Source organism: Malania oleifera, chromosome 3 (genome assembly GCF_029873635.1).
Source record: "Malania oleifera isolate guangnan ecotype guangnan chromosome 3, ASM2987363v1, whole genome shotgun sequence".
Taxonomy (NCBI): Eukaryota; Viridiplantae; Streptophyta; class Magnoliopsida; order Santalales; family Ximeniaceae; genus Malania; species Malania oleifera.
In genome coordinates, this window is record NC_080419.1 from 118,753,757 (window position 1) to 118,780,446 (window position 26,690).

Below are 26,690 nucleotides of genomic sequence, written 5' to 3' on the forward strand. Positions count from 1 at the left end.
TTCTGAAGACGGCATTTAGAACACGGTATGGTCACTATGAATTTCTAGTTATGCCGTTTGGGTTGACGAATGCTCCTGCGGTGTTTATGGATCTTATGAACAGGGTTTTTCACCAGTATTTGGATCAGTTTGTGGTAGTATTTATTGATGATATACTGGTATATTCGAAGAGTGCAAAGGAGCATGAGGAGAATTTGAGTATAGTGTTGCAGGTGCTGCGAGAGAAGAAGCTATATGCAAAACTCAAGAAGTGTGAGTTCTGGCTGGAACAGGTTACCTTCCTTGGACACGTTGTATGCAAGGGTGGTATTTTTGTTGATCCGAGTAAGATTGAGGTGGTAGTTGACTGGGTACGACCAAAGAACGTGCACGAGATCAGGAGTTTCCTAGGATTGGCTGGGTACTACCGCAGGTTTGTTGAGGGCTTTTCTCGATTGTCAGGCCCGTTGACCAGATTGACTAGGAAAGGAGCGAAGTTTGAGTGGTCTGATGAATGTGAGCAGAGCTTCCAGGAGTTGAAGCAGCGACTCATCACTGCGCCTGTGTTGACGATTCCTTCAGGAGAAGAGGGGTTCGTAATTTACAGTGATGCGTCCCATAAAGGGCTCAGATGCGTGTTGATGCAGCGGGGGAGAGTGATAGCCTATGCCTCACGACAGTTGAAAGAATATGAGAAGAACTACCCTACCCACGATCTGGAGTTGGCGGCGGTTGTTTACGCGCTGAAGATTTGGAGGCATTATCTATATGGGGGTAGGTGTGAGATATTTACTGACCATAAGAGTTTAAAGTATTTCTTCACGCAGAAGGAATTGAATATGAGGCAGAGGAGATGGTTGGAGCTAATAAAGGATTACGACTGCACTATTAGCTACCACCCGGGAAAGGCTAATGTGGTTGCTGATGCTTTGAGTCGGAAATCAGTGGAATCATCTGTATCTACAAGGGAGATTCAGCATCCGATTCAGATGGACTTGGAGAGGCTTGGTGTGGAGCTGGTAGAGGGCGATCACCAGGTGTTTATTGCTGACTTGGTTTTGCAGCCCACTCTACAGGAGAGGATTAAAGCAGCTCAGAGGAATGATGCAGAACTAGTAGAGCTTATGCGAAAGGTACAGGATGGTCAGGAACCAGAGTTCAGCATTTCAGATGATGGAGCTCTGAGGTTCCATACCAGGTTATGTGTTCCTGCCGATCCTGAGATCAAGAAGGTCATTCTGGAGGAAGCACATCGATCCCTATATACTGTACATCCGGGTAACACTAAAATGTACAGGGATCTCCGAGATTCCTTCTGGTGGAGCAACATGAAGAGGGAGATAGCTTAGTTTGTGGGTCAGTGTTTGACGTGCCAGTAAGTGAAGGCTGAGCATCAGAGACCGGAGGGATCGTTGCAGCCACTCCACATTCCTGAGTGGAAGTGGGAGCATATAGCGATGGATTTCGTCTCAGGATTACCGCCAGCATTGCATGGACAGGACGCTATTGGGTAGTGGTGGATCGATTGACGAAGACTACCCACTTTTTGCCGATTAGAGTTAGCTACTCCATGGACAGATTGGCTGAGTTATACATCCAAGAGATAGTTAGACTCCACGGCGTCCCAGTGTCCATAGTTTCAGATAGAGACCCACGGTTTACATCTCGTTTTGGAAGAGTCTGCAAGGGGCCATGGGTTCTCAGTTGTCGTTCAGCACAGCTTTTCATCCTCAGACAGATGGACAGACAGAGAGGACGATACAGATTTTGGAGGATATGCTACGAGCATGTGTGCTGGATATTGGAGGTCGTTGGATACAGCATTTGCCATTAGTTGAGTTTGCGTATAACAACAGCTACTAGGCCAGCATTGGGATGGCACCCTATGAGGCACTGTATGGCAGGAGGTGTCGATCCCCATTGTACTGGGATGAGGTTGGTGAGAGACAGGTATTGGGGCCAGAGCTGATACAGCAGACTCAGGATAAAGTCAGACTCATCAGAGATAGGATCAGGACAGCGCAGAGCCGGCAGAAAAGTTATGCTGATACTCGTCGGCGAGAATTGGAGTTTGACACAGGAGATCACGTGTTCCTGAAGGTGGCACCGCTGAAGGGTGTTATGAGGTTCGGGAGGAAGGGTAAGCTGAGCCCTAGGTATATTGGACCATTCGCGATTCTTGAGAGAGTGGGTCCAGTTGCCTATCGTTTGGCATTACCACCGGTTCTATCTAGGATCCATGACGTATTCCATGTTTCTATGCTGAGGAAATACGTCCCAGACCCCTCCCATGTGATTAGATATGAAGCACTGGAATTGGGCGATACTTTAGTTTATGAGGAAGTGCCAGTGCAAATTCTTGACTGGAAGGAACAGGAGCTACGCACGAAAAAGATTCCACTGGTAAAAGTTCTGTGGCGCAACCATGCCATTGAAGAGGCTTCTTGGGAACTAGAGGATCAGATGCGCCAGAGATATCCACACTTATTCAGTGGAGTTAGAGTTGAGCCAGTCAAGTGAATGGAATATTGTGTAGTTTTTATTTGTATAGTGTAACGTAAGATAGATAGAGTTTTTAGTTTTAAAATGTGAATGGTTTTAGGAGAATTTTGAATAGTTGTAATCTCCTAGAGCCCTTGTTGTAACCACGGTATTCCTCCGCCATAAGTGAGGGTACTCAATAAAAATACGAAGTGTTTTTCCGCTAAGGAAGAAACAGGAATGGCAAATTTCGAGGACGACATTTTATAAGGCGGGGAAGAATGTAAAAACCACCAACCAAAAAAAAACAAATTAAAAAATTCACAAATTAACAAATTAACCCCATCCCACCCCTTACTTAATTACTTAAACATTTTTAGTTTATTTTTATTAATAACCTAGCTTATTCATTATTCTGATTTTTTAATTATTATTACATTATTACAACATCCTGAGCTTCCCCTCACGGATATTCCTTTTTCTTCTTCTTCTTCTTGTTCTTCTTCTTTTACTCCTTCCTTTTTTCTTTTTACCTTCTGCAACTCTCAGAACACATCTCTCTCTCCTCACGTTCTCTCTCATCTCTATCCTCGTTTTCGCTACGGATTTTTGCCCGATCGAAATCCAATATACCACTGACTCCTTCGCTGCTGCCGTCATTTCTACTGGAGCGGAGTCATGGTGGGCGCGGCGTAGGCATATTCCCTGGGGTAAGCCCTTTCCCCCTTTTTCTTTAATTTCTTGCAAAATTATAAGCCCCATTGGACGAACGTACACCACCACGATAAATCTAGGGATGATTCTCTACAATTTTTTATTGGACGAATTCTCATGGTGGTGTCGGGCCAAAACTCCAAATTTGGGTTCGGCGATTAATTAATGGGGGGCCCCCCCCCCCCTTATTTTTAAGTAATTAGCATTAATTTATAATGCTAAAATATTAAGCCATCGGCGACTGAATAGGATTTCGAAATTTAGGGCTTACGTGGTGAGCTCCGCGGTGTAATTGTTGGGACCCGCAGGAGAATTTGAAAAATAAGTAATGGAGATTAAAATAATAGTTTAAATATTAATTTGATGTATATGGAGCCTAAGAAGGCTAGATGATATTATTTTGGAGAAATAGATTAATTAATCTGGGGAAATGTAAATTGCAAGAAATTAAATTTCGGCCCAAGGTCCTGAACTTTTTGGGTCCTAAGGAAGTTCTTATAGTCCAGGTAAGGAATAAACTAAAGCAGTAATTTTTTCAATACAAATTATTATTGATTATGAGTAAATTTATGTTCAGAAACGCATAGGTAATTGTGTTATTACGCATGAGAATTTACGATGGGAAAATACTGCTATGATGATTAAAATGTATGCTTTCTGTTTTGAGATATAAATAATTCACTTTTTAGAAATAGGAAGTATGACTTTTAACAGCATATGTGTGGCATGAATATTATTTGTGTGAAATGTATTTGATGGAAAGATTTTTAACGAATCAAAGCATGAATTTCAGGCATTTAATGAAATAATGATTGATGTTGTGATGGTTTGACGATTGTGTGATAAATTAGTAATTTTGCCGTATATATATACCCCTGAAACAATTTTGCGCGAGGCCATATATTTATTTAGCGGCACGAGGCCGTATTTATGTTTTTGGCGCGAGGCCCTATATTTATGTTATCGTCAACGAGGCCGTATTTATGTTATTGGGGGGGGGGCACGAGGCCGTATTTTTATGGTTTATTGGCGCGAGGCACGTATTTATATCTTCGGCACGAGCCCTATCTATGTTATTCGCACGAGGCCGTAATGATGTTACGTAGATCATGTATTATATGTTTTACAACCAGGATGTTGGTTTAGTTCAGACCAGGAGCTCGGTACCGTAGCTATGGGTTCATTTTGGCACGAGGCCTTATTAGTGCTACCGTCCCACGAGGGGATGGGAGATGGATAGTCGATGTGGCTTTCAGTAGAGTGTGGACGTCCACCTGGCAGTCCGGACCAGGGTGTGGCGGGCTCATCGTACTTACAGACATATTTGATTCGACAGTGGTCGGCCAGCCATTGTCGGGTCCCGCCTTCGGGCTGCACAACCCGTCATGGGGGGTAATACATGACACCAGCTAGCTAGTCATCCTGGGTTTATTTTTAGTACTACAGTTATAACAAATGATTTTATGGATGATATGAATTATTAACAGATGTGAAAATATATGTTTACCCAGTACGATATGATGATGTTTATGGAATTATGAAATGTACTATATACGTATAAATGCATTAAATATTCATGTTGCCACACAGCTGTATTTAGTTTATTTTCCCTTACTGAGAAGTGTCTCACCCCCAATATTATTACATTTTTCAGGAGTCCCTGAGAGACCGGCGGGTCAAGGCCGCCGTTGAGATTAGTGAGATTACCCCGTGAGGAGGGTAAGATTTTGTACTAGGGTTAGAATTATTTTGTGTTTGACCCTAGAGATATTTTGATGTATGTGAGGATGTATAGAATGCTCTGGTATTATATTTTATGACGGGATGTTTGAGATTTTATGTGTACTGCTGCTAGGTTTTCCGCTGTGTATGACAGGTGTCCCCGTTACCCACGGGTTCGGGTTGACCATTTTATTTAGTATGTGATATTTTATGTTAAGAAATTCAGGGATGTTACAGGTTTGATATCATCTTCGACATGGATTGGCTAGCAGCTAATTCTGCTATTATAGACTGTCGTGCAAGAGAAGTGATATTCAGACCTCCAGGGAAACCAAAATTCAGATTTACAGGATCACAAGTGCAATCCTTGCCTCAGATGATCTCAATTGTTCAGGTGAGGAGGCTGCTCCAGAGTGGCTGTTCGGGATTCGTGGCTTTTGTGAAGGAAATGTCAGAAAATGAATTAAAACTTATCAATACGCCTGTGGTGAAAAATTTACGGATGTGTTCCCAGATGAATTACCAGGTCTACCACCTGATCGTGAAGTAGATTTCCCTATTGATCTACTTCTAAGTACAGCGCCGATCTCTAAAGCACCGTACCAAATGGCGCCAGTAGAGTTGGTTGAACTAAAAGATCAGTTGTAGGATTTGCTTAATAAAGGCTTCATATGACCTAGTGTATCTTTGTGGGGAGCTCCAGTGTTTTTTGTGAAAAAGAAGAACAGGTCTATGAGGATGTGTATAGATTACAGAAAAATTAATAAAGTGACAATCAAGAACAAGTATCATCTACCTCATATCGATGATTTGTTCGATCAGTTCCAGGGTACACGGGTATATTCTAAAATTGACCTCAGATCAGGTTACCATCAAGTAAAGGTGAGAGCAGAGGATGTATCGAAGACGGCTTTCAGGACCAGGTATGGGCATTTCGAGTTCCTCGTTATGCCATTTGGCCTGACGAATGCTCCTGCGATTTTTATTGATTTGATGAATATGATCTTTCATCCATATTTAGATCAGTTTGTGGTTATTTTTATTGATGATGTACTGGTCTATTCGAGAAGCTATGAGGAGCACGAGATACATTGGAGGCAGGTTTTGCAGATGCTCGGGGAGAAGAAGCTGTATGCAAAATTCAGCAAATGTAACTTCTGGCTCGAAAAAGTCGTGTTCTTGGGGCATGTTATTTCAGGAGATAGAATTTCTGTGGATCCCAGTAAGATTGAGGTAGCGGTGAATTGGATTAGATCGAGGAATGTCTAGGAAATCATGAGTTTTTTGGGGTTAACCGGATATTACCGTTGTTTTGTTGAGGGATTCTCAACTTTATCAGGGCCTCTGACACGATTGACTAGAAAGAATGCCAGATTTGAGTGGAACGATAGCTGTGAGCAGAGTTTTCAGGAACTGAAGCAGAGGCTAGTCATAGCGTCAGTACTGATCATCCCATTTGGGGGTGAGGGTTATACTATCTACAGTGATGCGTCCTTGAAGGGACTTGACTGTGTACTGATGCAGCATGGCAGGGTGGTGGCATATGCGTCCAGACAGTTGAAAGACTATGAAAAGAATTACCCTACCCATGACCTTGAGTTGGTTACAGTGGTACACACATTGAAAATTTGGAGGCATTATCTGTACGGCGAGTAGTGCAAGATTTTCTCCGACCATAAGAGTTTAAAGTATTTCTTCCCCTAAAAGGAATTGAATATGAAACAGAGAAAGTGGTTAGAGTTAATTAAATATTTTGACTGTACTATCAGTTACCACCCAAGGAAAGCAAATGTGGTAGCTAATGCACTGAGTAGGAAGTCTGGGGAATCAGCGTTAAGGGCTATGGAGATCTAGCATCCGATCATGATGGATTTGGAGAGACTCAACATCGAGTTGGTTAAGAGTGACCCACAGATATATATCGCTAGTCTAGTGGTACAACCTACTCTGCAGGAAAGAATTAAAGCTGCTCAGAAAGAAGACTCAGAATTAGTATAGGTGATGGACAGAGTGCAGAGTGGTCAGGGGGAGGAATTCAACATTGCAGATGACAGAACTCTACGGTTCCGTACTAGATTATGTGTTCCTGCCGATACTGACATTAGGAAGACTATTCTAGAGAAGGCTCACAAATCATTGTATACGGTTCATCCCGGCAGTACGAAAATGTATAGGGATCTGTGAGAGTTTTACTGGTGGAGTGGTATGAAGAGAGAGATTCCTGAGTATGCAGCCCAGTGTTTGACTTGCCAGCAAGTAAAAGCTGAGCACCAGAGGCCGGCAGGCCAGTTGCAACCGCGATTTATCTTAGAGTGGAAGTGGGATCATATATCTATGGATATTGTCTCGGGGTTGCCGTTGACATCCCATGGCCAGAATGCGATTTGGGTGATAGTAGACTGGTTGACTAAGTCTGCCCATTTTCTCCCTATCAAGATCAGCTATTCCCTCAACCGTTTAGCGGAGATTTACATTTAGGAGATAGTTCGTTCTCATGGGGTGCATATATCCATAGTATCAGATCGAGACCCGCGTTTTACGTCACGTTTTTGGAAAAGTTTGCAAGAAGCTCTAGGATCTCAGCTATCATTTAGCACGACATTCCATCCTCAATCAGACGAGTAGTCTGAGAGGACGATATAGATACTAGAAGATATGCTCCGTGCATGTGTATTAGATTTTAGGGGTAGTTGGACTCAGTTCATGCTGCTGGTAGAGTTCACATATAATAACAGTTACCAGTTCAGTATTGGCATGACACCGTTTGAGGCACTGTATGGTAGGAGATGTCGATCTCCTTTGTATTGGGACGAGACGGGTAAGCGGCGAGTTGTGGGTCCAGAGATGGTGCAGCAGACATATGATAAAGTTCGACTCATCAGAGAAAGAATCAGAGCAACTCAAAGCCGACAGAAGAGTTATGCCGATAATCGCCGCATGAATTTAGAATTTGGTACTGGAGATCATGTATTTTTGAAGATAACTCCGTTAAAAGGAGTTATGAGGTTTGGTAGGAAGGGTAAAATTAGCCCTAAGTTTATGGGTCCATTTGGGATTTTAGAGAAAGTGAAGCCGGTGGCCTACAAGCTAGCTTTGCCACCTACATTATCCAGGATGCACGACGTATTCCACGTATCTATGTTGAGGATATACGTCTTAAATTCTTCTCATGTTATCAGCTATGGTGAGTTAGAGCTCAATGATTCGCTAGTCTATGAGGAGGTACCAATGCAGATTCTGGACAGAAATGAACATGAACTACGTAATAAGAAAATTTCTCTAGTAAAGGTTTCATGGAGGAATCATGCAATAGAAGAGGTTTCTTGGGAGTTTGAGGAACATATCAGATAGAAATACTCGTAATTATTCTAAGAAGTCCATATGTAAATAGGAAATAGAAGTAAATTGGACGATTTAGATTACACAATGCATTAAAAATAAAATAAAATAGTTTGTATGCAATTAAGAACCACGATTCATTCGATAAAGGATGATTGCAATCAATCTTAATGAAGCAATTGAATTTAAACAAATTTAGGGCTTTTGGAGCACTAGGTTTATGGTTTTTCTTTTATTTCTCAAATTAAGAGCAGACTTTTCTTTTGGCCATTTACATTGAATGAAAAAACACAAGGCCAAGGTTGAGGAACTAGTTTAGTTCAAAATTATCGCTATAAATTTAAATGTAAAATTTAAATGTTAGACTAATATCTAAAAATTAAAAATTATTAAATAATCTATTTATTGCATTGTGCACACTAATTTTATTGTAATTTAAAATAGCAACGCATTAGACGAGCAACTATTTTTTTTTCTCATAATTTAAAATAAAATTGCTCATGTAGGCTTCGTTGAGGAAGTTTAATAAAATTTTTTTGCACCTTGATTTTCGATTGGTCAGGGATTAGGCTTACTACGTTAAAATTGGACAGAAGCCACTCTTTTGAAATGAACTTATTATTGTATTGATAAAATTTTTGTCAATTGAAAATTTTATTGGCGAGATAATTGATTGTTATATTTCATGGAAATAGAAAATAAATACTTCATTTTAGAAAATAAAAGGATTCATAAAATAATATTTACATCTCGTAAAATCATTTGGATTAAAATAGATATACCAGTATTTAAGAACTTGATACTCAAAGCTCAAATTTAACTTTAAGTCGCAATTAACATTAAAAAGTCATTTCTAGATCAATTTAATTAAGAAAAATAATTTATTTTTATTTTTTACTTATTAAAAAGTTACAAAATTTATACATTGTCTTCAATGTTATCAAATTCGTAGAATTTTTTTTAAAAAAAAATAACGATATTTTCAAGTTTTATATATAAATATTTAAAACTTACAAAAATAAAATAATATTTTAAAATTAGAAATGAAATCTACTTTCTAAGGCTACAATCCTCTGCTATTCGGCATCTCACGGATGTTGTAACAGTCTCTTATATGTGAGACGTGTTTACTGCCTCGTATCGTCGCTTACGCTTGACGCCTGACGGAAGAAACAAATAATTCACCGTAAAGCTCCTGCCTCCTTCCCTCTCTCTCTCTCTCTCTCTCTCTCTCTCTCTCTCTCATGGCGGACAAGCCAAGCAGAGCTCTGGTATTGTACGGAGATGGGCTGGCGCGCGCAGTAAATGCATCTCACACCCATCTCCATTCTCTGGCATCTCGAGCGTTCTGTGGCTTCTTGTCTCTCCCTCACTCGCCTCCTTCAGGTTTGATCAATTCCCCCTCCCCGATTTGTCTTCATTTTCCGCTTGGTTCCCGAAAAAGCGCAAGAAAGCTTCTGGAAATAGAAAGATACTTTGATTTTTTCTCTTAATTCTCTAATTTCCTCAGGATTTGTATAATCAAACAGTGTGGATTTGCAGGGCGCTATCTATATATTCTATACCCTCTTGTCAATTTTGAAAGTAATCAATCCATGACTAGTTTATTTGGTGCTTTTGGTGAATTCAAATTACACATACAACACATCAGCACAAAATTCAGTGATGCTGGACCTTTATTTTGACCATTTTTTGTTTGATATCTCACTTTTGAAACCGAAAGTTGCATTGGATTTTACGAGTGTTTTGTTTAGCATTCTGGACGTATTTTCTCGGTTTCAAGAGCTAAATCAAAGCAATGTTTAGTTTTTAAAGCAAGATAAGTTCTTTGAAAACGTTAAATATACCAATTTAGCTCTTGAAATCAAGTGCTTTCTAGATGCTTATCAAACTGTTCCTGACTAGCCTTTCAGAGAGTTCCGTTTTCAGTTCAAGCATGAGATTACTTTTTTTTTTTTTAAATAAAAAAATTGTCTTGATAATCGGTCATGCTCTGCTCATAAATTCAACTTCTGCTTATATTTCATATGCTTATAGTCTCCGTAGTCTTAAGTGAATATGTTTCAAAATGTTCTCCTATTACTGCTATCCTAGTTTGTGTTGTATTTTGGCTAGGCTGTTTTTTTTTTTTTTTCCTTTCATTAGCTCCCACCTTATATTCGACACCCCCATTCTCAGTTTCTTCTCTCAATTGTATTGCTCATTTATGTTATTTATACCCCTTTCTTTATAAATCATGAATACTTGTTTCTTAGTTTTCAGTTGTTATTTGCTTCAGCTAATCGTTTGATCTGAATTTTTGTTTAAATTTTGCTTTCTTAAAACTTGCCAACCTGTTGGGCACTAAAAATTTAGTGCTTGAGCCCTTCTTTAGTGATTCTGTGATGTGAACATTCATGAAAGTACATGCCACTTGTACAAGGTCTATTGACCCGTGTGTTGGTAAATAACTAAAAACATCCACCAAGGCCCTAGCTGGTGGTATGGGGTGGTGGAGTTTGGTGTTTGCATACCTCCAATTTAACCCCCACAAAGGGTAAAATTCTATTGCCATGCCTTCTCAAGTTATATATTTTGGGAGTTTCCATTCAATTTATCATTTGAAGTCATTCTTGAGATCCATACATGTCTCAACTCTATTTGGGATGATTTACTTGAATTTAGATTGCAGAAATTGAGGATGAAAGGATTGTAAGGGAGTTCGCAGAACTTCTGGATGCACATGAAGCTTCTCTCAATATGGTGAGACTCACAAATTTTAACTGTTTAACTGTTTATGAAGCACGACTTAACCATGGTATGATTGTGGATCGTGTGTTTTTGTTCTCAGAGTGGAGAAGAAACTGATGAAGGAGAATGTCAGAAGAAGTTGCCAACACAAAAAATATCAGAGAGGTTTTATTTTCTGGTTTTGTTACACTTCCTACTGTCAGTGACATTGTGAACCAAAGGATGATTTGTTTGTTGATTGTACAGAATTTTGTGGTTCTTCGTTGAACTTCAGGTTCATGGGTATGAGAGCTGCTATAATCACGAACAATTTACATTTGAAATCATTTGGAGGCAAACTTGGCTACACTATTTTGCAACTTGGTGAATTGAAAGACAATATTTGCCTCACTGAGCAGCCACTTGATATTATGGCCTCTGAGTTGCTGAAATGTCTTGGATTTCTAGAGGGGAAGGCGTTAGAGACAAACCAATTTGATTTGGTTATTGTGCATTTTGGTGAAAGCACAAATAATGAAAAAGACACTACCAATACCAATGGTGTAGAATGTATCAATGGCTTGGTTGGTGAGATAATGCAGTTAGCCAGACCTGGGTCTGAAATTGGTTCCCGCCTGCACTTATCTGTTGTGATGAGCTACAGGGATGTTTTGAAGGAGGATGAATACTATTTTTCAGTTTTGGCAGATAAAAGTGGGAAGGACCCTGATCTTTCCTTGCTTTTCCCTCGTCAAAGTTACACATTGAAAGCTGGTAATCTGCGGACTAACACCAGGTAAGTATAAACTTGGGTGGTTCATATGCACTAATATGAACGTGAAATGTCATGGGTCTGAAATCAGATTTGTGATCTACAGGCACTATTGCCCTATGCTGATTGCCCAGTGGCAGGATGCTGTAACTCGAATGGATGAAGCAAAGACATTTTCTTTTAAAGAATTCAAAGAGGTATCAGTTGATAGTATTGGATGGTACAGAATATCTGCATTTTACACTATTAATGATTTTCTTTTTATGGTCTTAAATTTGCATGAAATTTTTTGAAATTTCCCTCAAATTAATCTCTATTCACTACACTCGAAACCAAAATGACAATGAACTGTCTTACAAAATTTTGTGAAGAGTTTTCAAGAATCATCTAAAATTTGAATATGGAACAAAATTTCCCTAAAATAAATATTTGAGATTCAAAATCCTTCAAATTGAATTTTTGTCTCCATAATTTTTTCTTTCATTGTGACTAAATTTACAAGAAGGATAGGAATGATAGCTTTAAAACTTTTGAAGTTTTATGCAAAATTACATATGACAACAACAACAACAGCAAATCTTAAGTTTCACTAGGTGGGGTCAGTTACATGAATCTTTTTCCTCTTATTTGCACGATTGAGGGCATTCTCTTCGGTTACCTTAAGAGCTATTAAATTCTTCCTCACTTTCTCATTCCTTGTTATTATAGGTCTACCTCTACACCTTTTACATCCTTTGACAATAACTAGCTCATTCCTTTTCACTCGCGTATTGCTTGGCCTGTGTTTCAAATGCCTAAACCATCTAAGCCCCCCTCCCATCTTATCTTATACCAGTGTTATACCTAACTTATTGCAAATATATTCATTCTTTAATTTTATGTCACACATCCATCTTAACATTCGCATTTCAACAACTTTTGCATTTTTGGTATGTTGTTTCTTAATTGCCCAATATTCTAATCCATATAGCATGGTTGGTCTTATAGTCGTCTTATAGAACATGTCATTTAGTTTTAACATTTTTCTATGATCACACAACACACTCGAAACGCTTCCATTTTACTTAACCTGCTTTTAAATTTATGTTTTACATCCTCTTCAATTTCTCCTTCCACTTACATAATAGACTCAAGATATCGAATCTGCTAATGCTATTAATATAAATATAATTTTTTTTTTTTGACTCAAAAGTCCTACCTGGACATGCCCTTCGGATTCACCCAAGTGGCACTAAGCTAGGGAATGAAAATATTGCCACCCAAGAATCTACTAGTGCTATTAATTTTTTAATCGTAAAAAATTTAATCTTTTCTCCAATATTCCTCCTTATGTGGTTGAAGTTACATTCCAATCTACCTTAATCCTACTTATCTTAAAACCTCTAGACTCTAAAGTTGTTCTCCAAAGTTCTCACTTAGATTCTACTCCATTCCAATTTTCATCAATCAAAATAATATCATTTACAAACAACATACATGCTGGGATCTGGTTCTGAATATTCTTAATGAGTTCATCAATCACTAAAGCGAAAAGGGTAAGGGCTGAAAGTAGATCCTTGATGTACATCGATTGTCATTGGAAATTCTCTAGACTCTCCTACTTTAGTCCAAATGCTAGTGGTTACCTTTTTCATATATATCCTTAATGATATTAGTATATCTACTACATAGTCCCTTCTTTTACAAAATCCACCAAAGAACTTTCCTAGGTACTTTTATCATATGCTTTCTCTAGGTTAAATAAAAACCATATGTAAGTCTCTCTTCTTTACCCTTAACTTTTTCACTTCTCAAAAGATAACGAGCTTCTGTCGTCAATCTTCTAGGCATAAAATTAAATTGATTCTCTAAGACCCTTATTTCTAATCTTATTCTTTGTTCAACTACCCGTTTCTATAGTTTCATCTTATGACTTGTAATTTTGATTTCATGATAGTTATAAGTTTGATTTCATGATAATTATTACAGTTTTGAATATCACTTTTGTTTATATGTATTGACGTGTTTTTCCTCCATTTTGTCAGCATTTTCTTAGTTTTTATAATAGTGTTGAATAATGTTAACCATACTTCCATTATTGGCTAAACATTTCCACACTTTAGTTAGATGTTATCAGGTCCTATATATTTTTCACTTTTCATCATTTTCAAAGCCCTCTTTGCTTCAATAACTCTAACTTTGTGAATAAATCTCTTTTTTTTTTTGTCATTTTCTTATTTGTCACTTTTAAGTTCAAACGTTCAATCTGGTTTTTTTAAACAGCTCATTAAAACATCCGCGTCACCTTTCTTTTATGTCTTTTTCTTTAACCAAGACATGATTTCTCTTTTATACATTTTATATTACCTAAATCTTTGTAGCTTCCTTCTGTTGCTCTAGCAAGTTTTTTCTTTCCCTTCTTTTGTATCTAGTCTAGCATATAAATTAATTTTTAGATAGTGTTACAACAATTTACCCAACTTTTTATATCTAAATTGATTTATTTGCATAAGAACTAATATTGTGCTTTATTGCAAATTATACACCATGGATGTACTGCTGATGCATTTTATTTACAGTAATTTATTTTTAAATCTTGTATTACTATGCCTACTGTAAAATTTCCCATGTTTCGAAACTGATTTCCATTTTTCAAGTCAAAATTTGAAATTTTGCATTGAAATTTTTGTAGTTTTGCAGTTAAAACTGAAATTTAAAACCTTGGTCCAAGCAAAATAACGTTCCCATCTTTTCTCCATGAATATAAAATGTTGTCATTGGCCATTGAACATTGAAGCTGCCTGCATCATCATCTCACTAGAGTTTTTTTCTCAGTGTTTGTAGTAGCAATTCATATGTTGTAAAAGCAAGCAAAAAATTGCTCTCTGGATTCCAAATTGTTTGGCCTTCACTATTTACGTCATTTCACTATTTACTTCATCTTTGGTTTGCGGAATAGAATGGAATACGAACAGAATAAAATGGAAATTTGAATGGAGAAATGACAAAATCAAGTAATAAATTCGATCCTATTCCGTGTCCCGTGGCATGGCTTCTCGCCACTCCATTATTATGTGCGCAATTGCTCGACAGAGAAGCTCTGCCTCATTAATTACTATATTGGGTCTTCCTCTTGTTCACTGCAGAAAGGTGGAATTCTCACTATACCAGCGGATAGGTTTCTGCACGAGGTAGCTTTTAAACTTTGGAAAGCTCCCAAGTACGGTGCATGAGGCAAAATTTTTGCGTAAGAGATGAAACAAAGCTAAAATTATTCAACAGCAGCATGGTGTATGAAGAGGAAAGAGGGAGTCCTCTGCCTTCCTGATTATGTCACGTAATTTTCACACTTGGATTCTCACATACCCACACTGATGACTGTCATTCAATAATAAATTATTGGTGTCATTTTCTGCATTCCATGCGTTTAGTTTTCCTTTTCTTCTGGGATGTGGATAGTTTTGGTTGCATCATGCATATGGCCCAAAATGCATCTTGGCCCTCCAACTGGCATTAAATTTTCTTTTGAAAACGACTTCAGAGACATAACATACACACACACATCAAATAAAATTTTTTTCCCTTTCATACCAAACACTCCATATAAAAAAGTGTTAGATGAGGCATGTCCAAAATGCACAGAGGAATAGTAAAAAATACTCGATTCTTGAAAGGTAAATGTATTATACAATTGAGGTTAGGTATTTGTACAAGTGGTTCTTTCTCTCTCTTGTTTGGATTTTTTTAGGAGCATGAAATTTAATTTTGTATTTAAATTTATAGTACAAAAATTAGAGATTCTAAGTTTCTAACTTGTATTTCTCAAAAAAAAAAAAAAAAAGGTAGCACTTGGCAGCTTAGATTTTAGGGTTTAAATTTTGATTTATGTGGATTTGGAAGAAATTTAATATAATTTTGTATTGTGTAATATATTATTTAAATCACACAAATTTGAATTTAATATCCGTATTTCAAGCTCTTAAACTTACAATAGTGTATAATTTTTACATGGATTTGGGGTAGAGTAATTTCACTAAAATGTTTATATGAAAAAATGGCATAATGAGATTGTGCCTCTAGAGCCCTTAATATAACCTATTTCAAAATAACCGAGTTTCATCTTAGATTTTGAAATCATTTTGAATTTTATGTCAACATAATTATTCTTATCTTATGCTTGGGTGCTTGGAATTGAATTTGAAATTATGTTGCATTTGATAAAATATAATACAAAATTATACTCATCTAAATTTAGACATTTAAATTTAAGACTTGAAATTCATGTTTCCATGTGCAGCCTTAAAAGATCTATGCTTGCATTTGGTACCATGAATTTTAAATATTAGATTTAAATTTATGTGCATTTAGACAAAACTCTAGAATGATTTTTACAGTACATCTTATTTAAAATACACACAAATTCATATTCTAAGCTCCTAAACATTTAGTAAGCATTCTTAAAATGCCAAACAACTGCTTTGTAATTATATTTAAAAGTGTTTCTTTGTAATTTTCTCAACTTTTCCTCTCCCCACCTCTTTTCATTTTTCTTTTCCTTTCATACCAGATTTCCCAAAGCAGTTAGCACGTTTGAAGAACCCAACATGGTAAAGATTTCGTTCAATAGGGTGGAAATGGGATGCAAATAGCGCATCTTCCAAAAACACTATTTATGCAGGAGTTTGTGTTCTTCCATCTATTAAAGAATAAGAGATAGTAGTAGCCACCCTCGCAATAAAATATAAAAAATATTCTTTACCCATTCCACAATATGGATTAATAAAAAATTATTATGTAGTCATTTATTTTGTAATGAACACTCATTATTATAGTGCTAATCATGTTATACAATTACCATTCTGTTCCTATTCTATTTCATCCCATGAACCCATGGAAACTTGGTAAAGCTTCCATTTCGGAAGCAGCAAGATGAACAATTGGTCAGCTCAGTGCCTGGTTCAATACCATTGGTCCCGACTTCTGTCTCCAAATCTGATATCCTGATGCTCGATTGACATTCCAAAATGCCAAGCTGACTTTAATGGTGGCTACATACCAGAGGAGAAGATTTGGAAAAGCAAACATATGCACAACTTCGAGTCTAACACAACAACCATCATCAGCTCAGTTCTTCAATTGATTCACTTCAAAAATCTTAGGCATCCGCCCATCTCCTTCCCAAGAAATCCACAGCAACTCCATATGAAGTATGACAAAATATATAAAGGGAGGATAGTCCATTCCAGCATTCAATCAAACAAGCTTCAGCATTTGATGAAACAAAAGTCTTAACATTCCAGTAACGTTTTGAAACAGTAAGTTCCCATCAAAAACCAACCCAACAAGAGGAGAGAGAAGGACAGGAGTCCAATCAAGAATGGCCACCCAGCCATAAAAAGACCCATGCAGAGCACCACTGTGAAGGGAAGAAACGATCTCAAGGCTGACATGAAATCAACCCAATGGCCACGGAAGAGTACAAGAGCAGCCACATTGACCATGTTCCAACCCATTGATCCACCGTAACACTGCCGATTCAGACAATTGGCAATGAACGAGTGGCAGTTGCAAGTGAAGAGGTTGTAGGATCTGTGCTCAAAGTGATGCATGCTTGACCGTAGGGCATCGTCCCAAGTCACTGCAGTTCCAAACTCTGCATGCCTGTACCGATGCTTACATGTATGCCCAATTAAGTTTGGAGGAAAGCAGCACTGTTAGAATGAAACGAGAAAAGGTGGTCATTATCTCAGCCAGAGGTGTTATGATATCAAAAAATATTTTAACAGAAACCCTCAACCAGTATCTTCAGGTTAAAACCTAACACTAATCTGGATTAAGGTCTCCTAGGCTCTTAGCCAGTCCAGTAGTTTTTTTCCTTTTGTGACCTTCTCCTTGAGCAAGTCACAATGCTATTTGACTCCAGAAAGCAAGAACCCATGTTTGCCATACAAGTGATTTCCCAAACAGTTGTTCATACCTATAGCCTAATGGTCATGCAGGATGATATAATGATGGTCAGATGGTGTGCATATGAAAGAGAGAGAGAGAGAGAGACGTAAATGTAAGATGTTAGTGTTACACTGTTACTGTACCTGTCCCCTGTCAAGTTGGAGATATCTAGCAACAGCTCCAAATGCAAAATCATCAACATTCACAAAATTGGACCCTGAAAAATCTAAAATAGCTCCATCTTCTCTGCATATGCCAACATGTCCGATAAATGGTGCCAACCATGAGACTACAGGCAGGGGAGTCCAAACTAAACAACACGGAAACTTTGCCTTCTTTGGATCAATTTCTTCAAGCGGCCACAAATCATGCTGAATTCCTTGTACAGAACTTGTATCTTCCACATTAGAAGCTGCTTTATACTCCATTGCAGATTGTCTCACAGGCGACATATGGATTTGAAATTCTGTGTGGGACAAAACATAAGTGTTTCAAACTACATCCTCAGACATAGTCAACTGGCTTCTGAAGTAAGCAAATCAAGTGTAGTAGTTGTCTGTCGGGCAAAATGAAACAGTCCTGCAGAAAATACACATCAAATATATGTTGGCGTGAGTTGTCATTGTAAACAATCAAGAGAGATTTGAGGCATTTGAAATTTGTAACATCCCATAAATCAGGGTGGTTAGCTTCAGTCTAAGAGATGAAAAACTGTATAGTAAAGTTAAATTTTTTATATATAAGAAAGGAAAGACGGCTGAAAAAAAAAAAAAATGATGGAGGAGTAGAATACAAAAGACAGATTTTTTACATGGTATCAGAGCCAAACGAGTTCTGGCTTCCTATATTGCATCCTAACCATACCTCTATTCATGGCGGACTCTGATGATCTGAACTCTTCTGGTGACACGTCCAATCTCTCTGATTCTATCCTTGAATTGACTACAAGGATGACCGAGGTTTTGAACAATACTCGGACCTCGACCATCACCACTGAAACATCCGCTGCTCCGATCGGCATTAAGTTGGATGGTTCCAACTATGCACTGTGGTCCCAGGTTGTTGAGATGTATATCTCTGGCAAGGATATACTGGGGTACATTAATAGCGACTTTCCCCAGCCGCTATCCTCTGATCCCTCCTTTCGCAAGTGGCGCACCGATAACGCCATTGTTAAAGGTTGGTTAATTTCTTCCATGGATTCGTCTTTGATTGCCAATTTTATTCGGTTTCCTACGGCAAAGGCGGTTTGGGATTCCATTGCCACTACCTTCTTTGATGGTAGTGATACATCACAAGTGTATGATCTTTGACGCCGTGTGACATGGTTGAAGCAAGTTGCTGGCTCGCTGGAAAAATATTATACTGAGTTGCAGGGTTTATGGCGCGAAATTGATTTCCGCCGGCCAAATCCTATGGAATGCTCTGTTGATATTCAGCATCATAGTCGGATCATTCAGGAAGACCATGTTTATGTGTTTTTGGATGGTCTTGACGATCGGCTAGACAAAATACGAGCTGACGTTTTGCAGATGAAACCATTTCCTACTGTCGAACAAGCGTATGCGCGTGTTAGACGGGAGGCTATTCGACAGCAGGTTATGACTACCCATGACCCCGATGGGCTCCAGGGGGCTGTCTTGGCCTCAAAATCACTTACATTAAGCACCTCTGCCCCTGGTAAATCTTCCAAGCCTCGAAACTCCATTGATATGAAAAAATGTTCTCATTGTGGAAACCAGAAGCACACACGTGAAACCTATTTCAAATTGCATGGATACCCTGATTGGTGGCATGACCTTCAAGCCCGTAAACGTCCTGCTGGAACTGGAACGAATGGAAATTCAGGCATAGCTGCTGTTGCTGCTGCAGAGCCTCTTGTCTCCTTTATACAACCAGCTGCAACATCCACGGATGCTCCTCCTAATTTGAATTCAGGTATCCTTGATCTTGCTCTTCCTACCTCCCATCGAGATGCAGACTGTAGTGCATGGCTTCTTGACTCGGGGGCCACTGACCATATGACTTTTGCTGCCTCAGACTTCTCTCATACCTCTCTTCCGCGACGCACCAGCATAGCCAATGCAAATGGTGTTATCTCACCAGTCACTGGCGCTGGTTCTGTGACTTTATCTCCATCCCTGCATTTATCTAATACTTTACTTGTTCCGTCTTTATCCTATAAATTGTTGTTTGTAAGTTAGCTTACTACAGACCTTAGGTGTGTTGTGCTTATTTATCCCAATTTCTGTCTTATTCAGGATATTCTCACCAAGGAGATAATTGGGTGTGGTACTTAGAGGGAGGGATTATATTATATGGAAGACATTAGTATCGGCCAAGCCAATCACATGAACCATCCGCATGCCGATAAAGAGACACTACTATGGTTGTGGCATCGACGCTTGAGACACCCATCTTTTCCTTATTTGAAGCATGTTTTTCCTGATTTGTTTAAGCATTTACAGACTCCTGATTTGAAATGTGACACTTGTATTTTGGCTAAGAGCCATCGCGCTACTTATTCTTTAAGCATGAATAAAAGTGACACTCCATTTACGTTAATTCACTCTGATGTATGGGGCCCTCACCTGTTACTAATATGTCTGGCTTTCATTGGTTTGTGATTTTTGTGGATGATTGTACTCGTATGACATGGCTTTACTTGATGAAACACAAAGATGAGGTTCTTAGTGTGTTTGAAACATTCCATGCTATGGTTGGCACTCAGTACGGTGCCACCATGAAGGTTCCCCGCTCTGATAATGGTGGTGAATATGTCAACAAGCACCTTAAAGCGTACTTTACTCAACATGGTTTAATTCATGAAACTTCATGCTCACAAACACCTCAACAGAACAGTGTTGCCGAAAGGAAGAATAGACATGTTCTTAAGACTGCCCGTGCTTTGCTTCTCGGTGCTCATATGCCCAGATGTTTTTGGACCGATGCCGTCTCAACTGCTGTCCATCTTCTTAACCGAATGCCTTCCAAGGTTTTATCCTTTAAGACACCACTTCAATGTCTTTCTACTTATGTGTCACTACCTACTGCACTAATGCTTCCTCCTCGCGTCTTCGGGTGTGTTGTCTATGTGTATCTCCACAAGAACCAACGCACTAAACTTGATCCGTGTGCATGTCGATGTTTGTTTTGGGCTATGGCGTCCATCAGAAAGGGTACCAGTGCTATGATCCTACCACCCGAAGACTCTATGTGACTATGGATGTCCAATTCTTGGAGACTGATATGTTCTTTTCCTCTTCGGCACCTACTTCTCCTCTTCAGGGGGAGATACATAATGAAGAGTTGAATTGGTTCCAACATGAGGCGCCAAATGAGTTTGATTGGTTGGCGCCAAATGAGGGGCCACGTGAACATGGGGGGCAGGCTAGGCCGAATGATAACTTAGGCATTGTGAACTGTGAAGCTGAGATATATCCTACTGCAGAGCATGCAACATCTGAGACTGAACCTATATCCCCTCCCTCTGAAGTGCCAGCTGAATCATCTCCTGAGAATACTCCTGAGGTGCGTAATGTTATTACACCCTTTCATATCGATGATATAGATGCTTCTGTGGGTTATGTCTTACCTCACAGGTACAATCGTGGCAAGCCACCTAATAGATACTCTCCAGATATTGAGGAACGAAGGTCGAGGTATCCTATTGCTAACTATGTATCCACCAAGGAACTCTCTGAACCGATTAAGAAATTTGCACAAGAACTCTCCATATGTCAAATTCCTACCAGTGTTCATGAGGCATTGGCAGATCCAAGATGGACCCGAGCTATTGAGGAAGAAATAGAGGCACTACTAAAAAATGATACATGGACTCTTGTTCCATTACCTAAAGGAAAACAAACTGTAGGGTGCAAATGGGTGTTCTTCATTAAACACAAAGCAGATAGATCTATTGAACGGTACAAAGCACGACTGGTAGTGAAGGGATATACACAAACATATGGTGTCGATTATCAGGAGACTTTCTCACCTGTAGCCAAGCTAAACACAGTTAGGGTATTATTGTCTCTTGCTGCAAATCTTGATTGGCCTTTGCATCAATTTGATGTAAAGAATGCTTTTCTTAATGGTGATCTCCAAGAAGAAGTTTATATGGATGTTCCTCTTGGTTATACAACATCTTCAAAGAATGGAGTGGTGTGCAAATTGCAGCGAGCGTTGTACGGACTGAAGCAATCACCACGAGCGTGGTTTGGAAGGTTTAGCTTGGCAATGAAGAAATATGGCTTCCAACAAAGTAACTCTGACCATACTTTGTTCTTAAAGCATCAGTTAGGCAAGGTAACTGCTTTGATAGTTTATGTAGATGACATTATTATTACAGGAGATGATGAAGACGAAATCTCTCTGCTTCAAAAGCAATTAGCAACTGAATTTGAGATGAAAAATCTGGGAGGACTCAAGTATTTCTTGGGAATTGAAGTTGCCAGGTCTAAGAAAGGCATATTTCTCTCCCAACGGAAATACATATTAGATTTGCTAACTGAAGTAGGGATGTTGGAGTGTAGACCTGCAGACACCCCCATGGTTCAAAATCACAAGCTTGGAGAATACCCAGACCAAGTACCAACAGATAAGGGAAGATACCAAAGGTTAGTTGGTAAACTCATTTATCTCTCCCATACTCGCCCAGATATTGCCTATGCTGTAAGTGTCGTAAGTCAATTTATGCATAATCCAAGTAAGAGTCATATGGAAGCAGTAATTCAAATACTTCGATACTTGAAGTCATCCCCAGGCAAGGGACTTATGTTCTCAAAACATAACAGTCAGCCGATGGTTTATGGGTATACGGATGCGGATTGGGCAGGTAATATCACTGACAGAAAGTCTACATCAGGATATTTTACATTTGTTGGAGGAAATCTTGTAACTTGGAGAAGCAAGAAACAAAAAGTGGTAGCCTTGTCAAGTGCTGAAGCTGAGTTTAGGGGAATGGCTAAAGGTCTTTGTGAACTCCTTTGGCTAAGAAAGCTACTCACTGAAATAAGGTTTGCCCTCACTTCCGAGATGGATCTCTTGTGTGACAATAAAGCTGCAATTGCCATTTCTCACAATCCTATTCAACATGATCGTACTAAACATGTAGAGGTAGATCAACACTTCATCAAAGAGAATCTTGAAGCAAAAACAATTAGGTTTTCGTTTGTGAAATCCGAAGAACAATTGGCAGACATCCTTACAAAAGCTGTATCTAGCAAGGACTTCTACAACTCACTTGATAAGTTGGGCATGCGAGACCTCTATGCATCAACTTGAGGGGGAGTGTTGGCGTGAGTTGTCATTGTAAACAACCAAGAGAGATTTGAGGCATTTGAAATTTGTAACATCCCATAAATCAGGGTGGTTAGCTTGAGTCTAGGAGATGAAAAACTGTATAGTAAAGTTAAGTTTTTTATATATAAGAAAGGAAAGATGGCTGAAAAAAAAAAAAAAAAATGATGAAGAAGGAGTAGAATACAAAAGACAGATTTTTTAAAATATATATATGTACACAAGATATATACACATGAATGTATGTATGTATATTATAGAACTTAACAAAACAATCAAAAGGTAACTGACCTTCAATAAAGCAATGATTTATAACATAGAATGATATAAATCTTAGGCTATCATCAAAGAGACATTAAATCAATGCTTAACAAGGATAGTGTTTCATATTTCCTTAAAAGAGAAGAAATCCTTTTGTTCTATATTTAAGCAAGGAATTATATATAAACTTTGCCTTCACTTTTTTCCCATAGAATCAACTCATCCATTTAGAAGTGTCTAGTGCCTAGTATTACTTAGGCACACTAAAATATCAACATTATCAACTATCATAGAAGAAAATGTTTATAAAAAAGAAAAAAAGGAAAAAAAATTGACAAAATCCAGAAAAAAAAAAAGAAAGAAAGAAGAAATTCACCCTTTCACACTATTCCTTCTTCCCTCAATAACACACCAGCAAGCTTCAATCCCAAGGATCTAGACTCCTTTTGTAGAGGCTGAACCCATCTTGACAAAGGTTGGATATAATCCAAACATGAAAGTAAACAAGGTGGTTCAAACTTCAAACAGCACAATAATATTTGGTATGGGCTGACATAATGCTAGCAGCCAATCTGGCATGTTTGACAACTAATGAATGATAACACTTCATTTGGACCTACTAGAAAATATATGAAAGTCCAAATCAATAGGAAAGATGCACTTTCCAGTCACCAAATACTTAGTATTATCTAAATTTGGCTTATGCTCAATGTAATGATGCAAACATTTATCGTAACTAGCAACAGGCGCACCACTTAGAGAGACAACATGAAATTAAAGTGAGTTATAGCCAAAAAAAATAATGAAGGAAAGAAAATGTAATTGATCTAAGTAATAAATTCTAAAAATGTTATCTTCTCAACCATGACCAAAATGTCCTGGACACTCTCTCGTCTTCAATTGATAAAACCTTTAGGCTGTTTTTGGTTGTACAAACATTTTTTGGTTTCCTCATCCAGCTTACATCTCCATTTCCAAGTTATCATTTTCTACGGAAAATTTTGAAAACATGGAAAATGCGCTCATTTCCTGAGAATAACCAAACCATTTCTCAATGAAGTAACATAGAGTGAGAGTTATATTGGTGGTGAAAATGGCGAGTAGCGGGCAATGTGGTGGCATGCATGGGTGGAAGTGACATGCAAAGGCCATGACCTTGCTGGCAGGATGGTGTGGCAGGTGGTAGCGGGTGGAACCAGAAATTAGAGATCTAAAAATTTTGTAGTTCTTCATGAGGGAAAAAAAAAAAAATTATATTTGAACGCAAACTTCCAAGACTTTTAACAACAAACTTCCTCTTGGAACTCCAAATCCAACTGACCTTTTTGTTTGGGAGCTCAGAGTTAACTTGGATTCGGACAGAACACATTACAAAATCTTATGAAGATCTGAAATCTATACTCTAACAAAGTTTGTGTTATTTTTTTTTTTAATTTTTTTTTTAAAAATAAGAACAAAGGTTTCTCTCTCATCTCCAAGTGCTCTATTCAACAACATGGTAATTTATTTTTCTAATTTTCCGTGAAGTAAATTATAGGAAAAACCTTTTCAATATGGAGGTACCTTACGAATTCGTTACCAGCATCAAACCCTCTTATGCTTTTCAAAACTATGTGAAATCTTAGACCTGATAATCTACAGCAATAAAGAAGAAAACCTATTAGCACATCCTCATCACCCTATGCTAGACTACCAACGCCCTCCTAGCTGCTTACCACTCCATTGACATGCATTTGGTTGCTGCCTCATCCTTCATGGATTTGCCTGTCGTCATAAACAATTTACTGCTTAAAAGCGAGCAGGTGGCGACACAAAGCATTAACTTGAGGAGCTTATTACCGCCGAGGAACTAAGCCCTGAACTTCAAATGAATATAAAATCAAAACAGTTCATATTCTAATTTGATTGCTTGAATCAGATCGTGGAGGGAATTTTATCTAATCTCCCAAATTTTGATTTTTTTTTTTTTTTTGTAATATCTTTCAACATAACAGAAATCATGATCTCAGACCAACTCCAATCAAATATTACCCTCTTCTGCCTATTGGGCAATCGGGCCACACAATTTTGCCCGATAAAAGTTGCTCATAAGATTAAACTCCTATTCCATCCTTATATGAACCAAATCTCTGGAGAAAATGTGATGCGAACAATTCTTACTGGATCGAACTATCAGCAATGATTCCACTGATAATAAAAATTTTCTCAACAACATATCTATTAAACGAATCAAAATCCAAGTACTCTAAACATTGCCCCAGCATAAACCACACAAATCATGCACCCACCCTTCGTTTGGTTTCTGAGAAAAAGGGAGGAAAAACAAAGGAGAGAAACGAAACAGAATCCATGAATCATCTCAGCAAATTTGTTTAAAAAACAAATGAAAACCAATAACTATATGAGGCTCATTGGAGAAGACATTCATAGTCTCTCAACTTTGAACAAAGATTTAACGCTCTTGTTCAGTTGTTTTCTCGCCTTTTCCCAGTAACCAAACGGAGCCTATCATCAAAACCCAAACCCAAAATGACATCTTTTCACATTTTCGAAGACACAATAACGGCATTGACCCAAAAATCATGAATCATCTTCTCAACAATTTTGCTTAGAAAAGAAATCAATCCTTCAAGATAAATTTGACAAAATGAGAAAAAAAAAAAAAAGGAGCCCCGCAACCGTATCCGGCTTATTATAGCAGACATTCGAGTTCTCTCAACTCCGCACAAAAACTCAAGCTTTTTCTTTTCGTTTCTCATCTTTTCCCAGCAACCAAACGGAGCCCATCATAAAAAACAAAACTGAAAAACGATATATTTCGCGATTTCCGAAGACCCAAATCCAGCATTGACACGAATCAAAAATGGGAAATGAAGGGGAGGGCAGTACGGACCTGGGAGTTGAGCCGATGATGGGAAAAACGAAGATCCGGAATGCAGAACGAGTGGCTCTCGTTGTGCATGTTGTGAGAAAAAATAAAGCAGATTTTGCAGAAACAGCAAGGGCTCCTGCTTGATTTATGCGGACAAAAACCATTTTCCCCATGATTTCCATTAAAATTTTAATCCAATATTTTACTGATTTTTTAAAAAAAATCTGAGGTTTCTGCTTTTGGGAATGGAAAAAGGACTGCGGAGGCCCGAGAGACAGAAGGGGCAGGTGCATGAACCTGATGAACCATTCTTGATTTCTACTTCCATGCTGGACCCCACTCTCTGTTGGTCTTTAATACCCTGCAACTCATCAGGTATGCATTTGCTGCGCTTCCACTTTTGAAATTTGTATTATAATTTTCCAAATTGTGACGTTGTACTTTCTACCCATCATGCCTTAATTAATTCTACTTTTTTTTTATAAATGAGTTTGCAGGATTGCTAAGTAATTGATGTAGGCACCTTTTTAAAAAAAAAAATCTTTGAATTCAAAATTGTGTTTTTTTTAAGATGCTAGTTGGTTTAATTTATAGGTGTGGTAGGGAAGAAAA

At 38.3% G+C, this 26,690-nt stretch overlaps 2 protein-coding genes across 3 annotated transcripts; one reads left to right on the plus strand and one right to left on the minus strand.

Annotated features, from left to right (window-relative positions):
- The first annotated feature begins 9,326 nt into the window (after positions 1-9,326).
- On the plus strand, positions 9,327-15,112 carry LOC131150848 (uncharacterized). Of its 2 annotated transcripts, none has more exons than XM_058101881.1 (6): positions 9,327-9,621; positions 10,907-10,977; positions 11,066-11,130; positions 11,240-11,740; positions 11,823-11,913; positions 14,842-15,112. In XM_058101881.1, exons 1-6 carry the CDS (start codon positions 9,480-9,482, stop codon positions 14,926-14,928), a joined length of 957 nt encoding a protein of 318 aa, XP_057957864.1. In that variant the 5' UTR covers positions 9,327-9,479; the 3' UTR covers positions 14,929-15,112. The 2 variants fall into 2 exon arrangements, with proteins under 2 accessions (XP_057957864.1, XP_057957865.1); XM_058101882.1 differs by having other exon boundaries at positions 9,381-9,621; positions 10,900-10,977.
- A 1,359-nt stretch (positions 15,113-16,471) lies between these two features.
- Positions 16,472-26,406, minus strand: LOC131150849 (protein REVERSION-TO-ETHYLENE SENSITIVITY1). The gene is made up of 3 exons (XM_058101883.1): positions 26,100-26,406; positions 17,788-18,223; positions 16,472-17,406 (listed from the first exon to the last, which is right to left on the minus strand). Exons 2-3 carry the CDS (start codon positions 18,094-18,096, stop codon positions 16,984-16,986), a joined length of 732 nt encoding a protein of 243 aa, XP_057957866.1. The 5' UTR covers positions 18,097-18,223; positions 26,100-26,406; the 3' UTR covers positions 16,472-16,983.
- Positions 26,407-26,690: the final 284 nt, after the last annotated feature.